The sequence below is a fragment of the Anopheles merus genome, chromosome 3R (genome assembly GCF_017562075.2).
Source record: "Anopheles merus strain MAF chromosome 3R, AmerM5.1, whole genome shotgun sequence".
NCBI lineage: Eukaryota > Metazoa > Arthropoda > Insecta > Diptera > Culicidae > Anopheles > Anopheles merus.
In genome coordinates this window covers 32987714-33006190 of record NC_054084.1, presented here as the reverse complement: position 1 = coordinate 33006190, position 18477 = coordinate 32987714, and the positions used below count along the sequence as shown (strand labels likewise).

The window sequence follows — 18477 nt, the reverse complement described above, 5'->3', positions numbered from 1 at the left end:
TTTGTCATATTTATTATTATACTATGTTTTAAAATTAGTTTGTATTTTTGATAAAATTTCGTACATCTTGGAAAGCATAAATAATGATGTCCAAATGTTTATTACAACATATAAAAAGGACATATTTACGATGCGACGATACATAAAAGCCTATATTCGTTTACCTCTATTTGAGCCGAAATATTCGTAAATCATCCATTTCGCCTTTACCTCAGCTGCCTCAGCACAACCACCCAATCCAATATCCTTTTTCGTCAACTCCTTCTACCTTCACGTCTCTCCGTTGGCACGCATACTCATTAACGCAAGCTGACGCCGGAACGGTTTACATTATCGCTATAAAGTTAATTGCAAATCAGTTGTGTGCCTTGACTTCTTCCACCACCCACCCCGGGCCAAAGAAAGTACCTATTGCTTTTTCCCCTGTTGGCACAACGTTTACGACCAGACACGCACTCACACACACACACATGGTAAACAGAGAGCAACGTGTTTATCGGTCGGTTTTCCGCCTGCATACAGCAAAACCTTACTATCGCCCTTCTACTACTGCTTCAACCGAGGCCTTGTCATTTTCCCAGAACAAATAATTCATATTTGGTAATGAATTCTCTCGAGAGGACGTACGATTACACAGCGCGGTGACAAACACGGTACAAACCGTCCCAGCCCAGACTAGAGGCACTTTAACGATGCACACAATATGCTGCCATAACAAATGCTGCTTAGAGCGCAATGTACGCGACGCTCAATCGACAACGTTCGAGTATCGATTCAAATTTTTGTATTTTCTCAATCCCCCTTTTTTTACGAGTTTTTTCCCTACCCCTTGAACGATGGCGCACAATCACGCCAACGGTTGATGAAATTCACTTTCCCTTGAAAGGTAACTCAATTACACATTGAATTGACGCCCCGAACTGTCCTGTTCCGTTCTGCGTCGTCCCACACACATATGCAACAAACCACTTCCCCCTCCCGCTAATGCCATGCTGCTGCATCATCTAAAGTGCATTATTGCTTATGGCGCGCTCATTTGTTCGTGGGTCGAGTGCAACAACCTAAACCTGTGTAACCTCCCGCTGGGTCGAACGTCAAACCGTTGCCGGTTGTACCGATTGTTTGCAAACCCGAAACCCCGTCCGGGACGTCGTCCTTATCGTACACAAACAGCAGCTCGAACGGCATGGCTCCCCTTAAAAAACGTCCCAAAAAACCCTCCCATACGCTCGTTTACGCAGCCGCCCTGAAGTGACACAAACATGCTGGACGAAAAAACCGGGAGGGTGCGATGCAGCAACCGGCACCAGGTCCTGGAATCTTTCAACATCTCGGGCAAAGCCGGGTGCGAGATGGTAATAAAATAATTCTACACATCAAAGTCTAAGGTTGGGGTGAAATGGGCGAAGTCATTCCTCCCGACGAACGCAAAACCGAAGGGCTGAACCGTGCGAAAACGTCAGACTGTGTTTAAAAAAAAACACGTCTTCCCCGTGCTCGCTCACTCACACTTGTCTTCTGCATGCTGTAACGAGCCCTCGTTGCCATGGTAACTACGCACCGAACCACGGAATGCGTACGATTTTCATTCATACGGCAGCACCGAGGAGTACGCGCGCGCCTGAATGGTAGGCAACACGGGCAACAGCATCTCTTCGCTGTCGTTGTCTCGCCTGTCAGTTTCGGTTCACCCGTCCTCGTGTGCGTGTGTCGTTATCAGTGCGCTGTATCAGCGATGGATTTGTGCAGATTGTTGGTGATTGGCGCTGCAGAGTAAGGGACAGCAAGCCAGATCATGCTGAAAGTGTGATAAAGAAGGTTGTGTTTCGAAACAGGTGAATGTACCAGAACACCATTACCCGGTAAGTAACGAATCCGTAAACAAATGCTCATCACTTTCATCGGGAATCATCACGAAAGAATGCGGAACATGTATGTTGAGTTCCATTTCTGCCCACACATTGACATGGCCACCGTGCAGGGAGGCCAGGCAGGCTGGGAAGTTTTTCTTAATGGGCAAACAAGTGTTCTAAATTTAAATCCACACCGTCCCGGTGTGCTTGTTATGATAGGTCTCTCTCTCTCTCTTTTTATTCTTTTCGCTTCCTCTGGGAAGTTCATTCCAGGAATGTGTTTGATCCAGAGTTCTTGCTTCTTGTGTGAGGAAGTTTTTAAAAGCGTGTTTGTTTGTGTTTTGCACTCCTACGCAGTACACACATTTTTTCTCTCTGAAATGCTTTAGTTCATTAGGAAAAACCTGTTCCCTCAAAGTAAGGCATTTAAAAGTCCATCAAACATGACACGTTTTAATGTTGTTTTTGTGTTTGTTGGCAACATCTTAATGGTGAACAATGTTTCTGCCATTCGTGAGATGTGTTGGAATAAAAAAAAAATCCTCATTTAAATGGTCATTCTGACCCATCAAAGCACGTCGTCCCCTTGATTGATTGTCAAAAGTCAAACCAATGGCGTTAACTTATCGCCTGCTACGCAATCAATCAATCAGTAGCAGACACTAATCTCGTTAGAAATCTTTTCTCAAGAAGTAGGATAAGAAACATATAGTAGGCTGAACATACATTAGCACCAGTAACATATTTTCACTTTCATTCCTATCGAGAAAAAGCACAGGAAATGCACAGTGCGAGACCTCGAGTCGCCACCGTACGAGTTTCGACCGCAGTGTCGTCATATTGTCGCGGCACGTGCCACACACCGATTGCCGGGGTGAACGGGACACGAAACAACGGTCTTGCTCCTGGGAAGAATACGGCAAAGAAAGACTCTCCTCATAATAAACGGTAGCCACAAACTTATCATAAAGCATCAGCACCGTTTCCTTTCCCTCTTTTAAGCGCATACGACACTTTCCCGGGGAGTCACGTGCACGAGTTGGTGCTAAGATTTATGAAACAGAAATGCCATCAGTTTTGTCCCACTTTCTCATCTAGAGGGGGTTGCCTCCCGGTCTTCCTTTTGCTGCATTCTGATATTCGGAAGGAAGAAACTGAAATTGAGGGATTGGTAGAAGGTAGAATACGAGCCCACCAAATCCGTATGAAGAGATCATAATATTTTATTGATTTAGTGGCGTGGTGTTTTGGTTTCACTTCTGCTTCTGCCACTTCGTTCGCCACATTCAAAACAATAACTTCTAAATGATCCCGAGGGACACAATCCAACCGGGAAGGGAGTTTCATAAAAACTCGCAACAAACAAACTGTCTAGCACCTCGAACAATGCATCCCATTCTCCTATTAATAGGTTCTCCCAAGCTCACGCAGATCACGCAGATGACGCATCGGTTCGTATTGTGGCGCAAAACGACACCCCTTTGATTCCTGTGCGCACTGGGAGAATCGTGTCACGAATCGTTAATTACCCCCCTCTCCGTCATCCCCATCCAGTGAGCGTTCGATCGGGTGCGATCGATTCCAGCAATCGACACTCTGCTCATAACAATGGCGACAACGATAACGCCAATAAATCCAACGAAAACACTTCCGTTCCTGGCGGCACAGGCGGGATATATCCGTTTCGAAAACAACAACTACTAACGCTTGCGTGTAGTTTGCGGCGCCTAAATCTGTTTCTTAGCACACAAACAAACACACCCTGCAGTACATAATCGAATGCCATCTTTGGGGAGAGAACATTGCGATCACCTGCACCCGCTGCCAGACGTACCAGACTGGAAGAGCTTCGGTGCTTCGGTATGGAATACTTAATCGGTTGTCAAAGTGTTATACGCCGTGACTACTAAGCAGCATGGCGATATGGAGGGAAGCGGGCATATGTCATCACCAGCTGAGTATCCGTGTATGTGTGTTTATTGGCGCTTCCCTCACAGTGCGCTCAGTCTACCAAAACTGGTGGTATTGGTGGTGCTATTAATTGCCGAAAAAAACACTGCCAAATATAAACATTGAAACCGTGCCTATCGTCCCACTCCAAAAAAGGGTCTTCGGTGAACGTCGAAATTGGAAGGGAATCTCTCGTGCGCTAGCTAGGTTCGATCGGAAACAGGCAGCGATAAATCAGTGGCAGCTCGTTCAGCATTACATCGAAGGAGATTTGCCTAATCCAACCGCTGTCGTTGGCATTGATCGTGCGAGAGATTTATTGGACACGAAGGAAGTTGTTTGGAATTTTATCCCGTGCAGAGCTGATCTGTTTGCATTCTATTGCATCTGTCGTTGGATGCACGTGCATGGGGGATGAATCAGAATTGGTAATTAAATGTATATTAGTCATCTTTCCGCTGAAGCATATCTCACTCATCAGCTAACACCGTAATAGTTGTGAGTTCCCATTTTAGTTCCTCCAGCTTGTAGAAAACGTTTCCCCCAAAAACGTTCTTAATAGCCTAGCTTAGTGGATATGAACGTACGAAGCGGGACAGCTGCACTTTGCATACAGTGTCGCCTCTTTCAACACTTTCCCAATGGTGATGGAGAATGCAAAACACTACTCTCTTAACGATTCTAGCAAAAACTGCCGTTAAACCTAACTAAACAAACGCGCGCACGCACGCTCGTAATCTCCCACGAAGATCGTCCACGTCACATTTCCGGCACCGGGCTGGAACGAGCCCCAAGAACAAGTGTCACCAAAGTGGTACGGGAAGTGGATTCCCCGATGGACTACGCCAAACACACAAGCACACGCCAAGTTCGGCTTCTTGGCATGCCCCACAGCGAGGGCGTTGGCATGCAGGCAGACAACCCACCAAGGAGTCTTTCGTAGCACTAATTGCACTCCACACCGCGTGGTTGAAGCATTCAAATGTATATTTTTAACCCAAAGAACCGAAAGAATCCGTTCTATCCGTTCTGGGTCCGCCAATGGGGGGGTGGGCAACTGGGCACTGAAACTGCACCACTACGCGTGACAACGAGCTAAACGACTTCTTCTAAAAATGCATCTTCTCTCCGCGGTGTGTGTTTCGCTGCGTACGCGGAAACGCACCACACGAGCGGCCGCTCGTGGGAAAACCGGCTTCGGACTGCAACGGGGACCCGCCAAACGACATTGCCTTATTTGTGGTGCCGTCTGGTGTGACGAATGTTTGGGGCTGCACCAGCAACACAGCTGGCAAAACGCTTTTTTGAAGCTATTCTGTTTAATCATTTGCTACAGATTGCAATGGCAGCTTGCTTTAGCGAGGGGAGAACGTCTTGATAAGATTACATTGACACATTGTGTGTGAGGTACGGTTGAACGTTAATTTAGGATAAGCCTATGATATCATTCAAAACCATCGATTAAAGGTAAGGAGTTTCTTTTTTTTTACTTTGTCACACGACTAATGCTAGAAGTCGTAAAAAAAGTCGCACGCGACATGCATTTAAGTAAGCAGGGTTTTTCTGCTCATCAAATGCTGTGGTAATTATTTTTGAGATTTTGTATGGTTTAAAACATGTTATCGCTTAGAACTTAAACGCTATCGGAAAAAAATTTTTGATTGTGATGTATAATAAACATCCATATTTTTAAAAGATTAAAATCCAATGTATAAAAATTCTCTAGCTATAGTTTATTATACAATATTTTAATACTAGTTGGATATTACCTAAATAAAAACTAATTAGATCAATAATAAATTAAAATTTACAATGTACACAGACAATTTACATTAACAATTTACTTAAAATTAAATTGACTGAAACTCAAACGGCGAGTTTAACAAATTGCACATTAATACATTCACTTCAAGCTCAATAATTGATCAGTTATATAGTTAAATAAGAAGCGGCAGGGCTGCTTAAGGCAGGCTCAACGCTTCAATTTAAATTACTAGAATCACAACTAATCCAAATATAATATAATCTCAACTCAGTGCTTCAAGGAACGTCTCCGGCTTTTGCCGTGGCCGCAATGAATTGCGATGCAAATCTTATTTTTGCTATGTATTTTTTTTCAATTGAACTGTTACATCTTAATTAGGCCATACGGCCCGTTGAAGATTAAATAAATAATAATAATAATAATAATAATCATTTTGTTTTTTAAAAGAGCTGTTATGAATTTATATTTTCTATATACTCGTTTATATACTCTGTGTATTGCTTAGTATATTTCATTAATTTTAAAAGTACGAAAACATGTAACTGTGGAGTCAATTAACAGCCCAAGTTACAGTATATTAAATAAGTACTCAATATAAAAATGGTCTATACTGTAATTTCCAAACTAAATTAAACAATTATAGAATTTTCAACCTTTTGCATATTTTTTTTAAATGTGTGCATACTTAAACTATATTTTAAATTAGATAGGCGAAATGTTGTGCTAATTGAATATCTAAACAATGTCGGTATAATATCTGTTTTGATAAATAATGCTCCTGATATACATGAATTAATTGGTGCAATTTAGACACATAAAACCCATTACTAATATGAGTTTTAAAGAAAAATTGAAAATCTTATATTTTCTTTCGTTGTTACTAAAAAGCCACCCAATCCCCAGAAAACCCCTGCCATTTGATCAATACGATCGAGCAGCGATTTACCGGAAGCGCCGCGAAACAGTCACCCGAACGGCAGACAGAACGCGGGATGGGGAGGACAACAGGGGCCGGGCCGCATTACGAGCGCTCCCTAGTCTTGACATCGCATTGCCCCAGCCCCCAGCCGCGCACGACTACACGCGGTCTAAGCGGTGTTCGCGGTGCAGAGCAGCAGTCAGTCTATTCCGGTCGCTGTTCTAGCATGGACGGGCGCTGGTAATCAGTGCTAGTAGTGGAAGCATTTTTAAAGACCAGCAGCAACGGCTTGCTGTGGAAAATGTTGCATGTTGCTCTCGGGGCCGGCTTGCAGTCCTCGGTGTCGAACTGCGCGAACCGCGTGTGTCTGGTGTGCGGCTAGTAGCAGTCAGTGTGGCGTGTGCGAAAGCGGCAGTGGGGAGGAAAAAGCCGCGAAAAAATTTACACACAAAATAGGTGATTTCAAGTGGCAGTGATTTTTTGTTTTACCGTTTGTTTGTTTTTCTTTAAAAACCCCGTTGCGTGTGTGCGTTTGTGGAGAGGAGAAAAATTGATACACCGAGATTGAGATAAAGTGATCCAGCAACGGTTGGAGCGTTTTACAAACTGCTGCACTGATCGTTGAGGTGAGAAGAAGGGAAACAACGTGTGAAAGAAGGCAGCAAATCTTGTCCTCACCAAAATTGTATTATAAACACAACACACAACATAATGCAGTTCTCGTAGTGTTCGCAAACAGTTCGCTTATCAAAACGTGTCATAGAGTTGTTTGAGAATGGAAATCGTGAATGAAATCAAACTCACAACATTTGTGTTGTGAACATTTACGTAGCCGCACACTTCGAGCATCGAGAAGAAATGGGGTTTAAAATAGATCAGCACCCCCCTTTGCTCCATCGAACTTCTATCGATCATTATCGCCAATTGTTTAGATCGCTGCCTTGCAAGCCGTCGTTTCGCGGTGTTTTATTGGATTACGCCTTTTGTAAACAGAAAAGGTAGTGCGCGCGTGTTTGTGATTTTGCAGCCATTTTTTCGGCTTCTTTGCAAAGCCATTTGATTGGAAAGAAACAGCTTGGTTTGTGTGTGTGTGTGTGTGTCTATGTGTACCAGGTGAAAAGTACTTTAAAACGTGACTTGTGTTTCGCTTTATTATTAAAGGACTTTAAAGAGCAGTTTGTCGCTTGTACTTTGTGGCTTGTCGGAGCTGGCTTTTAATTAAACTCTACAAGTTTCAATCAACCATGGTTTGTGGTTCGATTTGCACCGCCACCGTGTACCTGATAACGACTGTGACGGTTAACACCAAAGGCCGTGAATAAGATAATCATCCAATAAACACTCTCTCTCTCTCTCCATCGATGATTGCATCGTTATAGGATGCTGCTGCGTAATGTTTCCTGGGATTTCCTACCCATTGTCCTCAATTTGATTAAATATTTGGGGCTTTTTTTATATGCATGTTCAATCGATACCAATTTAAAACTAATCAATTGCCACACACGCACTGCTTCTACAACCTTGCAAAAATATCCGCGTCTTCGCAAATGACTCAATGGAATTGTCTTCTCAACGACCAAATGGTAAAATGTCAACCATTACCACCATTCGTCATGCAACTGGTAGGAACCGTTTAAAAAGCGTGCAAACCGTCGACCGTTTTGGAAATAACACCCCTGGCGCGGAACAATTATTTGTCAGCCGACGGTGGTAAAACAGGAGACCCAAAACAGCACTCTGTAACTGGCTACAAAGTATCGGCCTAATGATCACCCTTCCTTGCAGAAGAAAAAAAAGGAACCAATACCCTTACACGCGCGTGCAGTTTCTGTACAGCCAAGCAAATTGGCTTTCAGTTGTGGTTTTGATTGACGAAATATTAGCGCTTCGCAATGTCATTTAAAAAAAACGGAGAGAAAACCACAAGCACGCGATTGAACAACAAGTTGTGCCAGCAAAAAACAAACTCATCACGATGATTTAGTGACATGCCACAGCCAAGCGAGGAGCTGACTGCGTAAGGTTTCCTTGCACGTCATTGAGATCTTGTCCACAAAAAAACACAGCAGATCGCACGCAAGATTGGAAATAAGTTCATAAGTTCTCCAATGATCGCAAGACAGGTGCACCTTCGTTGGCCTCCATTTAGACCCCTCGCGGGGGTAGGCTCCCGAAAAAACCGCAACCATCTAGCGCTTATTATGAAATATCTCCGCGGACTGTGCTCCCTGCCACGGCGTAACCACAGAAATGTAGATCATCTGTCAATCGACTTAACGACTCCGGAGCGACTCCGAATGATGACGATCGGTCGAAAACGTCACACGACTGCTTCGCTTTCTTGGAGCCAGCTACCCACTTTTTATGGTTCCAACAGCTTCCCTCGCCCGGGTTGGCCGTCACGGGTTTGGCTGAGAGCACTAGCGCAATAGTAGTTCTATAAATAATCCCACTTTTCCCGCTCGATAGTGGAGCTAGAATGCCAACTTCAACTAGCAGCAAAGTGATGGACGATATGGGACCGCGCGCTCAGGGTATTCCCGACCCATTCCATTCCAGGGTGAACGATCAGATGTCGAAGAGGCTATTTGGATAGATTTGTTTTTTTTTCTTCTCCCATATTTACTTTTGGAGAAAGAAAAAGGAATAAGATGATAGCATTCCCATAGCAGGACGTATCACGCGAAGGTGTCGGCTAAGCTGTTCAATTAAGTCACCCTCGCTCGCTGGCCGACCTTACAGGGTCTCACACATCTGTTTCGACTCCATCGGCGTCGATGCAGTTGACCGTAATTGATTATATTCTCAGCCGTGCCATCCAGATATTCCGCCCCGTGCGTGCGTGCGTGCGTACGTACGGTGAGAATGTTATTCTAATTGAAAGGCGAACCCTCCTCTTCCAAACGGTGGAACCGTGGAAAGAAGGCAAAACTAAAGGTTCGGAAGATGCGCTGGTTTGTGTCATTAGTGCAGCTTGTGTAAACAATGTACGCGTACGCTGATGTATGTTTTAAGTACAACCGCCCACAAGGGAATGGTTTTTGGAGGTACTAATTAATTATTTTACGCCCGACAAATTGGGTCCACCAGTGAAACTGTGAAAGGAGATTATTTTCAGAATTTGTGTGTGTGTGTGTTTTTGTATGTCCTCCACGGGCATAGGAACTTCCAGAACAGACATAAAAAGCACCACATTCTTGTCAAGTTCACGACATTAATGATGCACACCAGCCAGCTGATCGACATTGGGCATGGTGCCTGCACATCAGCAACCAGCATTCATTAATCCTCTGCATTCTTTTCCCTTTCTTATCAATTTTTTTTCAGAATTGACAACGTCAAAGTCGCAAAAAAACGCACACACAAACAAACAACAAACCCGGGGAACAAACGTGTGCCGCCAATGTCGTGCAACCCTGGTGCTGGGCCTGCTGGCGGCACGACAACCATGCCAAAGCGCCCACTTCTTCGCCTTCGCTGAGGTTATCACTCTCCGGCTGAACGAAGCTGGCATACGCCAGTGAGGCATACGATTTGTCGCCGTCAAACGGGGACGCATCTGTTCTGACCACCCGCGGGGGTACTGTGGATGAGTGATCTGGTGCCTTTGACTTTTGACGCAGGCTTGAAGATGTCACGCGGGCGAGTTTAATGGACGGCTGGAGAGCAAGGAAATGTAAACAAGAAAGTCTTGCTCATAGGGGAAATGACGGAGACCAGTTCCTTGTTAGATAGTCCAGGAAGTGTGTGCAGTTTTGTCAAGCAAGCGTTCAGATGATGCTGAATCATCTCACACATACAAAGAATTGGATTTGAATTTCGAAGGCAATAGCGAATCAGGGTTGTGTATGCACCCCAACGAATAGACTCCTTTGCATCAGTCAAGCGCACTCTTATCAGTGCTAAAACAGTGCATTTGGTTGCAATTAATACATACCACCCTATCGCATCAACCGCCTTATCGGATCGGAGATAATGAACACCTCAACAAAGTAGGCTATTTCACCTGCCCAGACAACTACGATGCCATAACGCCGTCAACTGCAAATAAAACCAAACGTGCCAATGTGACGAAGCACAGTAGCCATCGACCGTACACCGTATCCGTATCCAAAGAAACCTCCAAAACACAACTCCCCTCACAACCCCCCGGTGCTCCCGGTCCGCTAAAACAATGACCGATTCGCGCAAACCGATGCCACCGGCCAGGATAGTGCCCGTTCATCGGGGGAAAGCCACAACCGCCACCGAACCCGACACCTGTCAGCGAGCCTGGATGGAAAGTGATATACCCGACCGGGTCCCGCCAGAATCGGAACGGGAACCGTTCCTTGGCGCCGTGGGCGGTTCGGACGGTAGCGAAACTTCCAGCCTGGAGTGTGAGCGGCTCTGCACGGCGCAGGTGTTCCCGAAGAAGGCGCGCATTTTCTCCATCGATCTCGAGCGTGGTGGTGGCGGTCACGGCAAGACAAGCGGACAGGTAACGCCGACCGGGTCGGTCGGGAGCGGCGACTGTACCAGTAACGATGATTCTCACAGCGATGCCAAACTGTGGGCCGGTGGGCCGGCGAACCGAAACGCGAACCGGCGGAAGCGGAAACGGCCGGCGAGTCGGTTGCTCCAGTTGTGTCAGTGCTGTCCTTGGACCGTGCCATGGAGTCTGCTGATTGTCAGTGCCCTGCAGGTAAGTTTTGATTTTTGATTGTGGTGTGATTCGGTACCGCCTAAGGCACGGGCCGCGTGGCCTCGTTGATTTTTTGTGGTTTTGGAGGTGATGCCTTGAATGGTAAATTGGTTTATTAAACACTTCGGGTTAGAGGTGACGGTTTATGAATCATCGGCTTTTTTTTTGTGTGACGGTTTGACCCAGATGCCAATCAGAAATGCTCAGTCTAGCTTGATAAGCTAACATTTTGATAAGCCTCCGTTCACTTTAACGGTTTAACGACCCAATGGAATTTCTTGATAGCTGTGTTTACGATTTGCAGACAATCTTGCAAAGCTACTGTATTATCGTCCTCTTCCGCTATCTACCTCCCAAACCCCTTTTTTTCGCGAACGATAAACACCATCAGTCCAACCCTTTGCTTTGCTAACGTTCGCTTCTTCCGGTCAAACTTCCCTATAATGCCCAGATCAATCAACCAGCCCAGTTCAGTCCATTCTTAGCACATATTTCGCACATATGTACAAGACGCTGCATATCGATTTTTCCTTTGGCGCTGATTTTTCCCTCGAATCCCTGAATCTCCCTGTACCGCATGTACCATAGCGCCACTTGTCTTGAGCTGTCCCGGTCAAATGGTTTCACTTTCACCCGGCTTGGGTGGGCTCTTGTTACGTTTACGCGTACGAAGTGAAAAGAACATTAACCTAGAAAAGCGTTCCAGGGAAGTGAAAAGGACACACGCTCACGCTTGATTTGGTTGTGTGTTGCACAGAACGAAAGGGAAGATTCGGATGGCGAAAAAATCGATTCGCAAGGCACGGTAGTACGTGAGGCCAGGCTAGAAGGGTGTGGCAGTTTACGCTTGTATGTTAAGGGATGCTGTTTTTTTTCTATTTGGGAGCCACTCATTCCCCTATCCGAGACACACTGGCACCGGGGCTGGGGGGGGAGGACTGATAAATTGTTGCAGCTTGATGCGCTAACAAGCCAAGATAAATGAGTCATTAGAGCGTTAAGGGGGAGGGGGAAATCTGATTACGTCGCGTTGGCTTGCTGTCTTTGGCGCATTGATTCGCCATTGTAGCGCAATATTGACGGCACCAAAACAAAGCGACACTAAGCCCTCAATTAGTAGCTATTTTCAAGCCATTTTCAGAAACAGATTGTGTGACATAATAACCCCCCAATACCAACGGCACTATCGAACACCACAGCATTAGACCTTGCCCTTCGCATGGGGAGTCTTGTCTGTGGAGGTCAGCCTCCTTTGCGTCATTTGCGCCGAGATTTACGTCCCTACGGAAACGGGACGGACTGTTCTGAGTGTATTAATTTATTTAATCTATGTCACGCATTGCACGCCGGAAGATTCGTACCGAGTTGCTGGCGGCGTTGCATTGTGTTTAGTCAAGCGAAGATGGGCGCTACGTATCGACGAAGACTGCGTCCAACGTAGTTGGGAGATACCATCGGAACAATCACCTTTGTTTGTGGGTAGGTGGGTGAGTGATTTTTACTTTTTTATAAAAGAGATCTCTTTGTTGCTCATTCGGAAAATTCTGTATCGTCATGGAGCAGTTTTCATGACGAACAAGCGGTGTTTGTTCTCAAATAGTTGCCATGCTGTAACATCTGATGCTTTAGTAAATATTGCTTTAAAGTCAGCTATTTGCAAAGCATGAGCAAAGCAAATATTTTGCTATATGCTACCGAGAGGACTCAGAATCACATCTTAAAGAGGCCTCAACCAAACAAACAAAACTGTCCACCCTTAGGCATCTTTCCTGCTGATAACATCTTTTCTTAATGTTTCTTTTTGCTTCCTTCAATCAATTCTTCGTTTGGTGTCCCCTCTCACTGTCAACTAAAGTCTTCAGAGCTATTTAATGTCCCCTTCAGAGATCTAATTCTGCCCTGCATCTTTACGCTAGCGTGTAGATACATCCCCTGGCACGTGTCCTTCACGTCTTGGCAAGCTACCCTAACCTCATTGTTGTGGATTTCCATTTCCCGTGCTCATATCATTGAAGCCAGGGATTGGCAAACTTCAATGTTTGGTGTTCGGTTTTTGATAGGAAACTTTGGGATTTTATCGAAATCCTTCCTGAATTAAAAGCAATCTTTGGCGATACACATTTTGGAGATGTTACTGTATGTTGCCGTTACATTTTGACTGTAACTCACCTAGTTTTTGCCTCGAAGCCATCAATTTTTGACAGTGTGCATCAATTTTTGTCTCTAAGGTATCAATATTTGACTGTGAGTCAATCGCTTTTTTTTACAAAACTTTAAGTAATTTACGAAACTGTGTGTTCCGAAATTATTAAAGTTATGTTAAGTATTGCATGATTTCATTGATAGAATTAAAAATAAAACAATTGTTGTGCCAATTTTAGATATTTTTTTAATTCCAAATTCCAAATTCCAAAAATTTCCAATTTTTTTTTAATTATTTTGGAAATTTTAATGAAGTGAAAAAAGATAGCATGTATTTTCAGATGTAAAAAACTCTTTGAAATTTTCTAAATTTCATCATTTTGTCTAAAAAAAAAAACAATAAAATTACACGGTTTTTGTAATTTTTTTGTGATGTAAATTACAATTGTCATCAATCTGTTCAAAAACTTTGTAAAACGTATCATGATTGCAACAAAAGTCAAAAATTGATGACTTACAGACAAAAATAATCAAAAATTGATGCCTTCGAGTTAAAAATTGATGCGCACTGTCAAAAATTGATGCGCACTGTCAAAAATTGATGCCTTCGAGTCAAAAATTGATGCCTGAGAACCAAAATTAGATGGCAACTACTGTAAAACTAGCATAATCCTAATATAAAGTAATCCAACTCTAGCTCCAGTTTATTAGAAATTTGTGTCCTTGTACATAAGCATAATTCTCAGTTTTTATTCCAATGTTATTCCCAAATATTCCAAGATCTTCTTCAAACAAAGTTGACTTGCCGGCCTCTGACCAAGAAAGGATCTCACTATCGTCACCCCCTTGCTTTCAGAAGTAATTATGGCATGGTTGTCACTGGAAAGAAAGACAATGATTGAATAAAATTGCAATAAAATGCAGGCTTAAGGTTTCTCCGGCCTTCGGCATTCGGTGGGCCCCCTCTGCTCTGGTCCATTTGCAGCATAATCTTCGCCATTGAACTATCGATCGACCAATCAATTCCCTTCAGGTAGGCCAGTTTCCCTCCCCAGCCCCAGGTGTTTCGTTCCGTTTTTGGGTAAAGAATGACAAACTCCCCTCCCTTCGTGGGTTGCAGCGGCCAGTGCCAGTGCTTGATTGATGGCACTGAGGTTTCGCGACCGCATGCAGTTTCCCTTGCCCAGGCAACTACCGAGCAGCATCCTTGTAAGGGTGTGCTGCCTCATGGCCGTAACTGCTCGTGTGATGAAGTAAAAAGCCTCCGAGATTGTTCAATGTGTTTAATTGAGGGAACGCTTCGGTGGCTAAACACACATTCCACCGGTGTTCGAACGTTGGCAGTTGTGAACATCTGTGGAAAGACCAGCGCATTATGTGCAGCGTGCAGTGCAGTTGCCATCCCCTCTTAGGTCGTTTCGCATCTAATTCCTAACAACGACTAACTGCAGCGGAATGTAAACAAAGGCGCGGGCGAGCGCGTGCACACGCCGGTCAAACGAAAACGGCAACCAAATCCAATATTTGCCGGCACTGCCCTACTGCCTCGCCAAATGGGTCATGGGTAAATTGGGAACAACTCTATCGATTGTGGCCGTTGCACGTTGCCGGACTAATGCAAGCGATTGATTCGTTCGCGCCGTTGACAACTTCACGCGCTTGCCCCGTGGGACAATGCACCACATCTATCAGCACATCGGTGTGCACTTTTATGCTGCTGCATCGCCACCGTCACCAACCTGTGTCGCGCCATCGCGTGTAAATCGCGTTGAGATTAAAAGCCACGATGACGACGGGGAGTGATTCGGGAACATTGCGCCACACGCCGGGTGGGGCTGTGACTAATCGAGCGGGCGCGCATTGTGTCAGTAGAACAGTGTGAACAGTGTGCCTCTCTTTGTGTGTCACCAAACGTTTTATGCCTGTAACCCTGACTAGAACGTCCCCAGCCGCAGGGGATGGCTTGTGTATGGCTTCCGAGAGCGCGCACCAAACAACGAGGAAAGCCACCCAACTGCTGCAGCCCGTATTGCGTGCTTTGCTGCTCTGATTTTCTGGCCTGTTCCGTTCGATGCAACCATTGTCCTGACCGTGGTGGATGCACCAAACCAAGGTGTTGGACGCCGCTAACGTACTTTGTTTGTTGCTTGGAAAATGATTTGCCACGCACGGCCTGCCGGCATGACCGCGATCGAGGCGGTCGCTGCAAAGTCAAGCGCTGGTGGGAAGGTTTGACATAATTAGCGTAACTGCCGGACCATTCCAGCGGCTCCACATTCAGGGCAATCCATGCGCGAAAAACGTCTCAATTTACAGCGTAACGTAAATGCCCGTTGGCTCCAAATACCGTGGTTGACGGTAAGGTATTTTCGATTTCGATGGAATGTTACGGCTAATCATTGAGCATGAATCCCCATTTTGCTTTAGCTATTTTACGCCTCTCTGGTAACTGAAACGAATGCTCATAAAAACACCAATCCTAACAAATGGGACCCCTCTGGCTTTTTTCCCCCCAACCAAATCCCACGGGTCACAGGGTGGTATGGCGCGTATGGTGCGTATTTGACTATTTGTTAGACATTCGATACCGTAGGTGGTGTTTTGGTTTTTCACGATGGGTTCCCGTTTTCCACCCCTTGGCACGATGACGTGCTTTTACACACTACTGGTTGGTGGTGGTGGGGGCGATGATGGTCGTAAACGTAAATCAAACTACGTCAACTTGAACGATCTCGAGAACGGTGGAAAGCGGTGGCCGTGGTCCTTTAGAACATCTTCAAGATTTACGAGCACACAACACCATACGGCTCGATTCTGTACCATTTCGCTCATATTTTTATTCCACTGCACGTCGAACAAATTAACGACGCTTTTGGCACTCCGCTTGGTGTACCGTGTTGCGAACAGGCTGCCGTTTGCTTTTGATCTAGGAATTGAGTCCACTTTTTTATGATATTTTTTGTTTAGATAGCAATCATTTGTAAGACGCTGCGATATGAAAGGGTCTGGATTTCAATCTGGCGCGTACTAAAAATCATAATACTCTTCAACAACTAGCTATCACACCCTCCCTTGGAGTGAAGTAATCATTTGGTGCTGAAAATCATCGTAACAATTATTAACAAACCTTTCTCATTTCGTTTTCCTTTTTTTTTACAGATAGCAGTTTTCACGTACAGTAACGATGCCATTAACCAGAAACTCATCTTCTCACCCGTAAAACAGTACGAGGTAGGTGCAGTTCCTTTGCTGAAATCCCTTCAACCGTTAGCCGTTATGTGTGTTCAATTATTCAAAAACTCTCCCCGAACAGGTTTGGAGGTTTGTTACGTATACGTTTCTACACGCTGGCCGCGTACATCTGGTGCTTAACATTATTATACAGGTTAGTAAAACAGAATTATGTACCCTTCATCTCCTATTTGGCGTAACGCCCTACGCGAACATGCCGGCCTATACAGGCTTTCGAGACATAATTCATTACCACGTAGCCGGATAGTCAATCCTTGCTAAGGGGGACGGTCCATTCTGGGCTTGAACCCATGACGGGCATGTTATTGAGTCGTTCAAGTTGACGACTGTACCACGGGACCGCCCACTGTACACATTTTTGGTAATTGAGTACGATTGGATTTAAAGAAAAACCAATAAATATATTTACTGGAATTGCATACTTTTAGGCGTGTTGTGCCTGAAAATTAGATGACTTTAAAATTGTATAATAACTTCACTTGGATTAATTCCATTTCAATTGATAAAGAGTATTAAATTTATGCTCTTTTCTTATTTATATCATATTTTGCTTATGATTTGTATACCTTAGTGGATACTTTGCTTAAATTGTTGATACACTATTATGAAGATCGTTTCAATTAAACAGTGGCATAAATAAGCGCCACACTGTGATTTTGCCTCACCAATTACATACCTTTAGGCGTTATATTTACTAAAATCCCTTGCGATATTTTGCACTGCATTAAATTGTACAAATTTGATCAAAACTAATTATGGCTTAGCATTAAACAAATGCCCTTTATTTGAAACAAAAGCAGTTTACTTTAACAAAGAAATAACGAGCATGCATTGAAGCAATAGAGCACTTTTTAGTTGTCCGGCGCCTTGTACGTCATCCCGTGGTGTAGGATCTCATAGTTTTTTTTGTTAGTTGCATACCTTTAGGCGTATTTCTTTCTTACCACAGGTTCTCTTCTCCCTTTTTATCCCCAGCTTTTAGTAGCATTTCCCCTGGAAACGGAACAGGGCCACGGTAAGGTGCTGCTCGTCTACTTCGCTGGCATCGTTGCCGGCGGTTTGGGTGCTTCCGTGTTCGAGCCGTCGCTGATGGTGGGTGCTTCCGCGGGCGTGTACTGTTTACTGATGAGCCACATACCACATATCATGATGGTAAGTCTTTCCTTCATTCCAAAACGCATTCTTCCTTCATCTAATATCCTTTTTCTACATCAATTACGTGTAGAACTTCCGCACGCTATCCTACCGCTACTATCGGCTGATTGCCGTGCTGATGCTGTGCATTAGCGACGTGCTGTACTCGATACGCCACTGCCTTACCAAAGGAAACCTTCAGCCACGCATCGGTGTGGCAGCTCACATTAGTGGTGCGCTTTGTGGTCTCCTCATAGGGTTCGTCATCTATCGGCCCAAGGTGGAGCCAGAGGCGTCCAAAGCGATCGTGATGTTTCGATCCCTGCGCTATCTGGCAGTTGTACTGCTGCTAGCCTGGTTAGTCGGTACCGTGCTGTACAACCTCGAACGAAGCCATGTGATTCAGATACTCTAGGCGCCCAGATTAGTCAATCGCAAATTAGTCAACGCATAAGTTAAGTTTTGAAAAAAAAACGCCCAATGATCTATTCAAAGCTACCATGTAGAGTAAGAATAAGTAAGAATGACCAAAACAAACGTTTTTTTATGACATATTTAATACGACGCTATCAGTGTGATTCGTTTATTCGTCTTACATCCGAACAGGTGGTGCATAGAGTTATGCATTACATCTTTATACCACTCTACCAGCTAATACCGTTACCGTTGCCAAACACGCTTCCCAGAAGCGATATCCAAGTCGTATTCGGGCCCGACAGAGGCCGACACCAATCGAATAACGCTTCCGGTGTAGTTGGCTACGCAAAACTTAAGGTAA

The 18477-nt window shown here is 44.7% G+C and overlaps 1 protein-coding gene across 3 annotated transcripts; it reads left to right on the top strand.

Annotated features, from left to right (window-relative positions):
* Positions 1-1693: 1693 nt before the first annotated feature.
* On the top strand, positions 1694-18258 carry LOC121597920 (protein rhomboid-like). Of its 3 annotated transcripts, none has more exons than XM_041924246.1 (6): positions 1694-1862; positions 9815-11171; positions 16473-16544; positions 16627-16698; positions 17541-17717; positions 17791-18258. In XM_041924246.1, the coding sequence occupies exons 2-6, from the start codon at positions 10662-10664 to the stop codon at positions 18112-18114; spliced, it is 1155 nt and encodes a 384-aa protein (XP_041780180.1). In that variant the 5' UTR covers positions 1694-1862; positions 9815-10661; the 3' UTR covers positions 18115-18258. The 3 variants fall into 3 exon arrangements, with proteins under 3 accessions (XP_041780180.1, XP_041780181.1, XP_041780179.1); XM_041924247.1 differs by lacking the exon at positions 1694-1862 and adding an exon at positions 6680-6943; XM_041924245.1 differs by lacking the exon at positions 1694-1862 and adding an exon at positions 6680-7113.
* Positions 18259-18477: the final 219 nt, after the last annotated feature.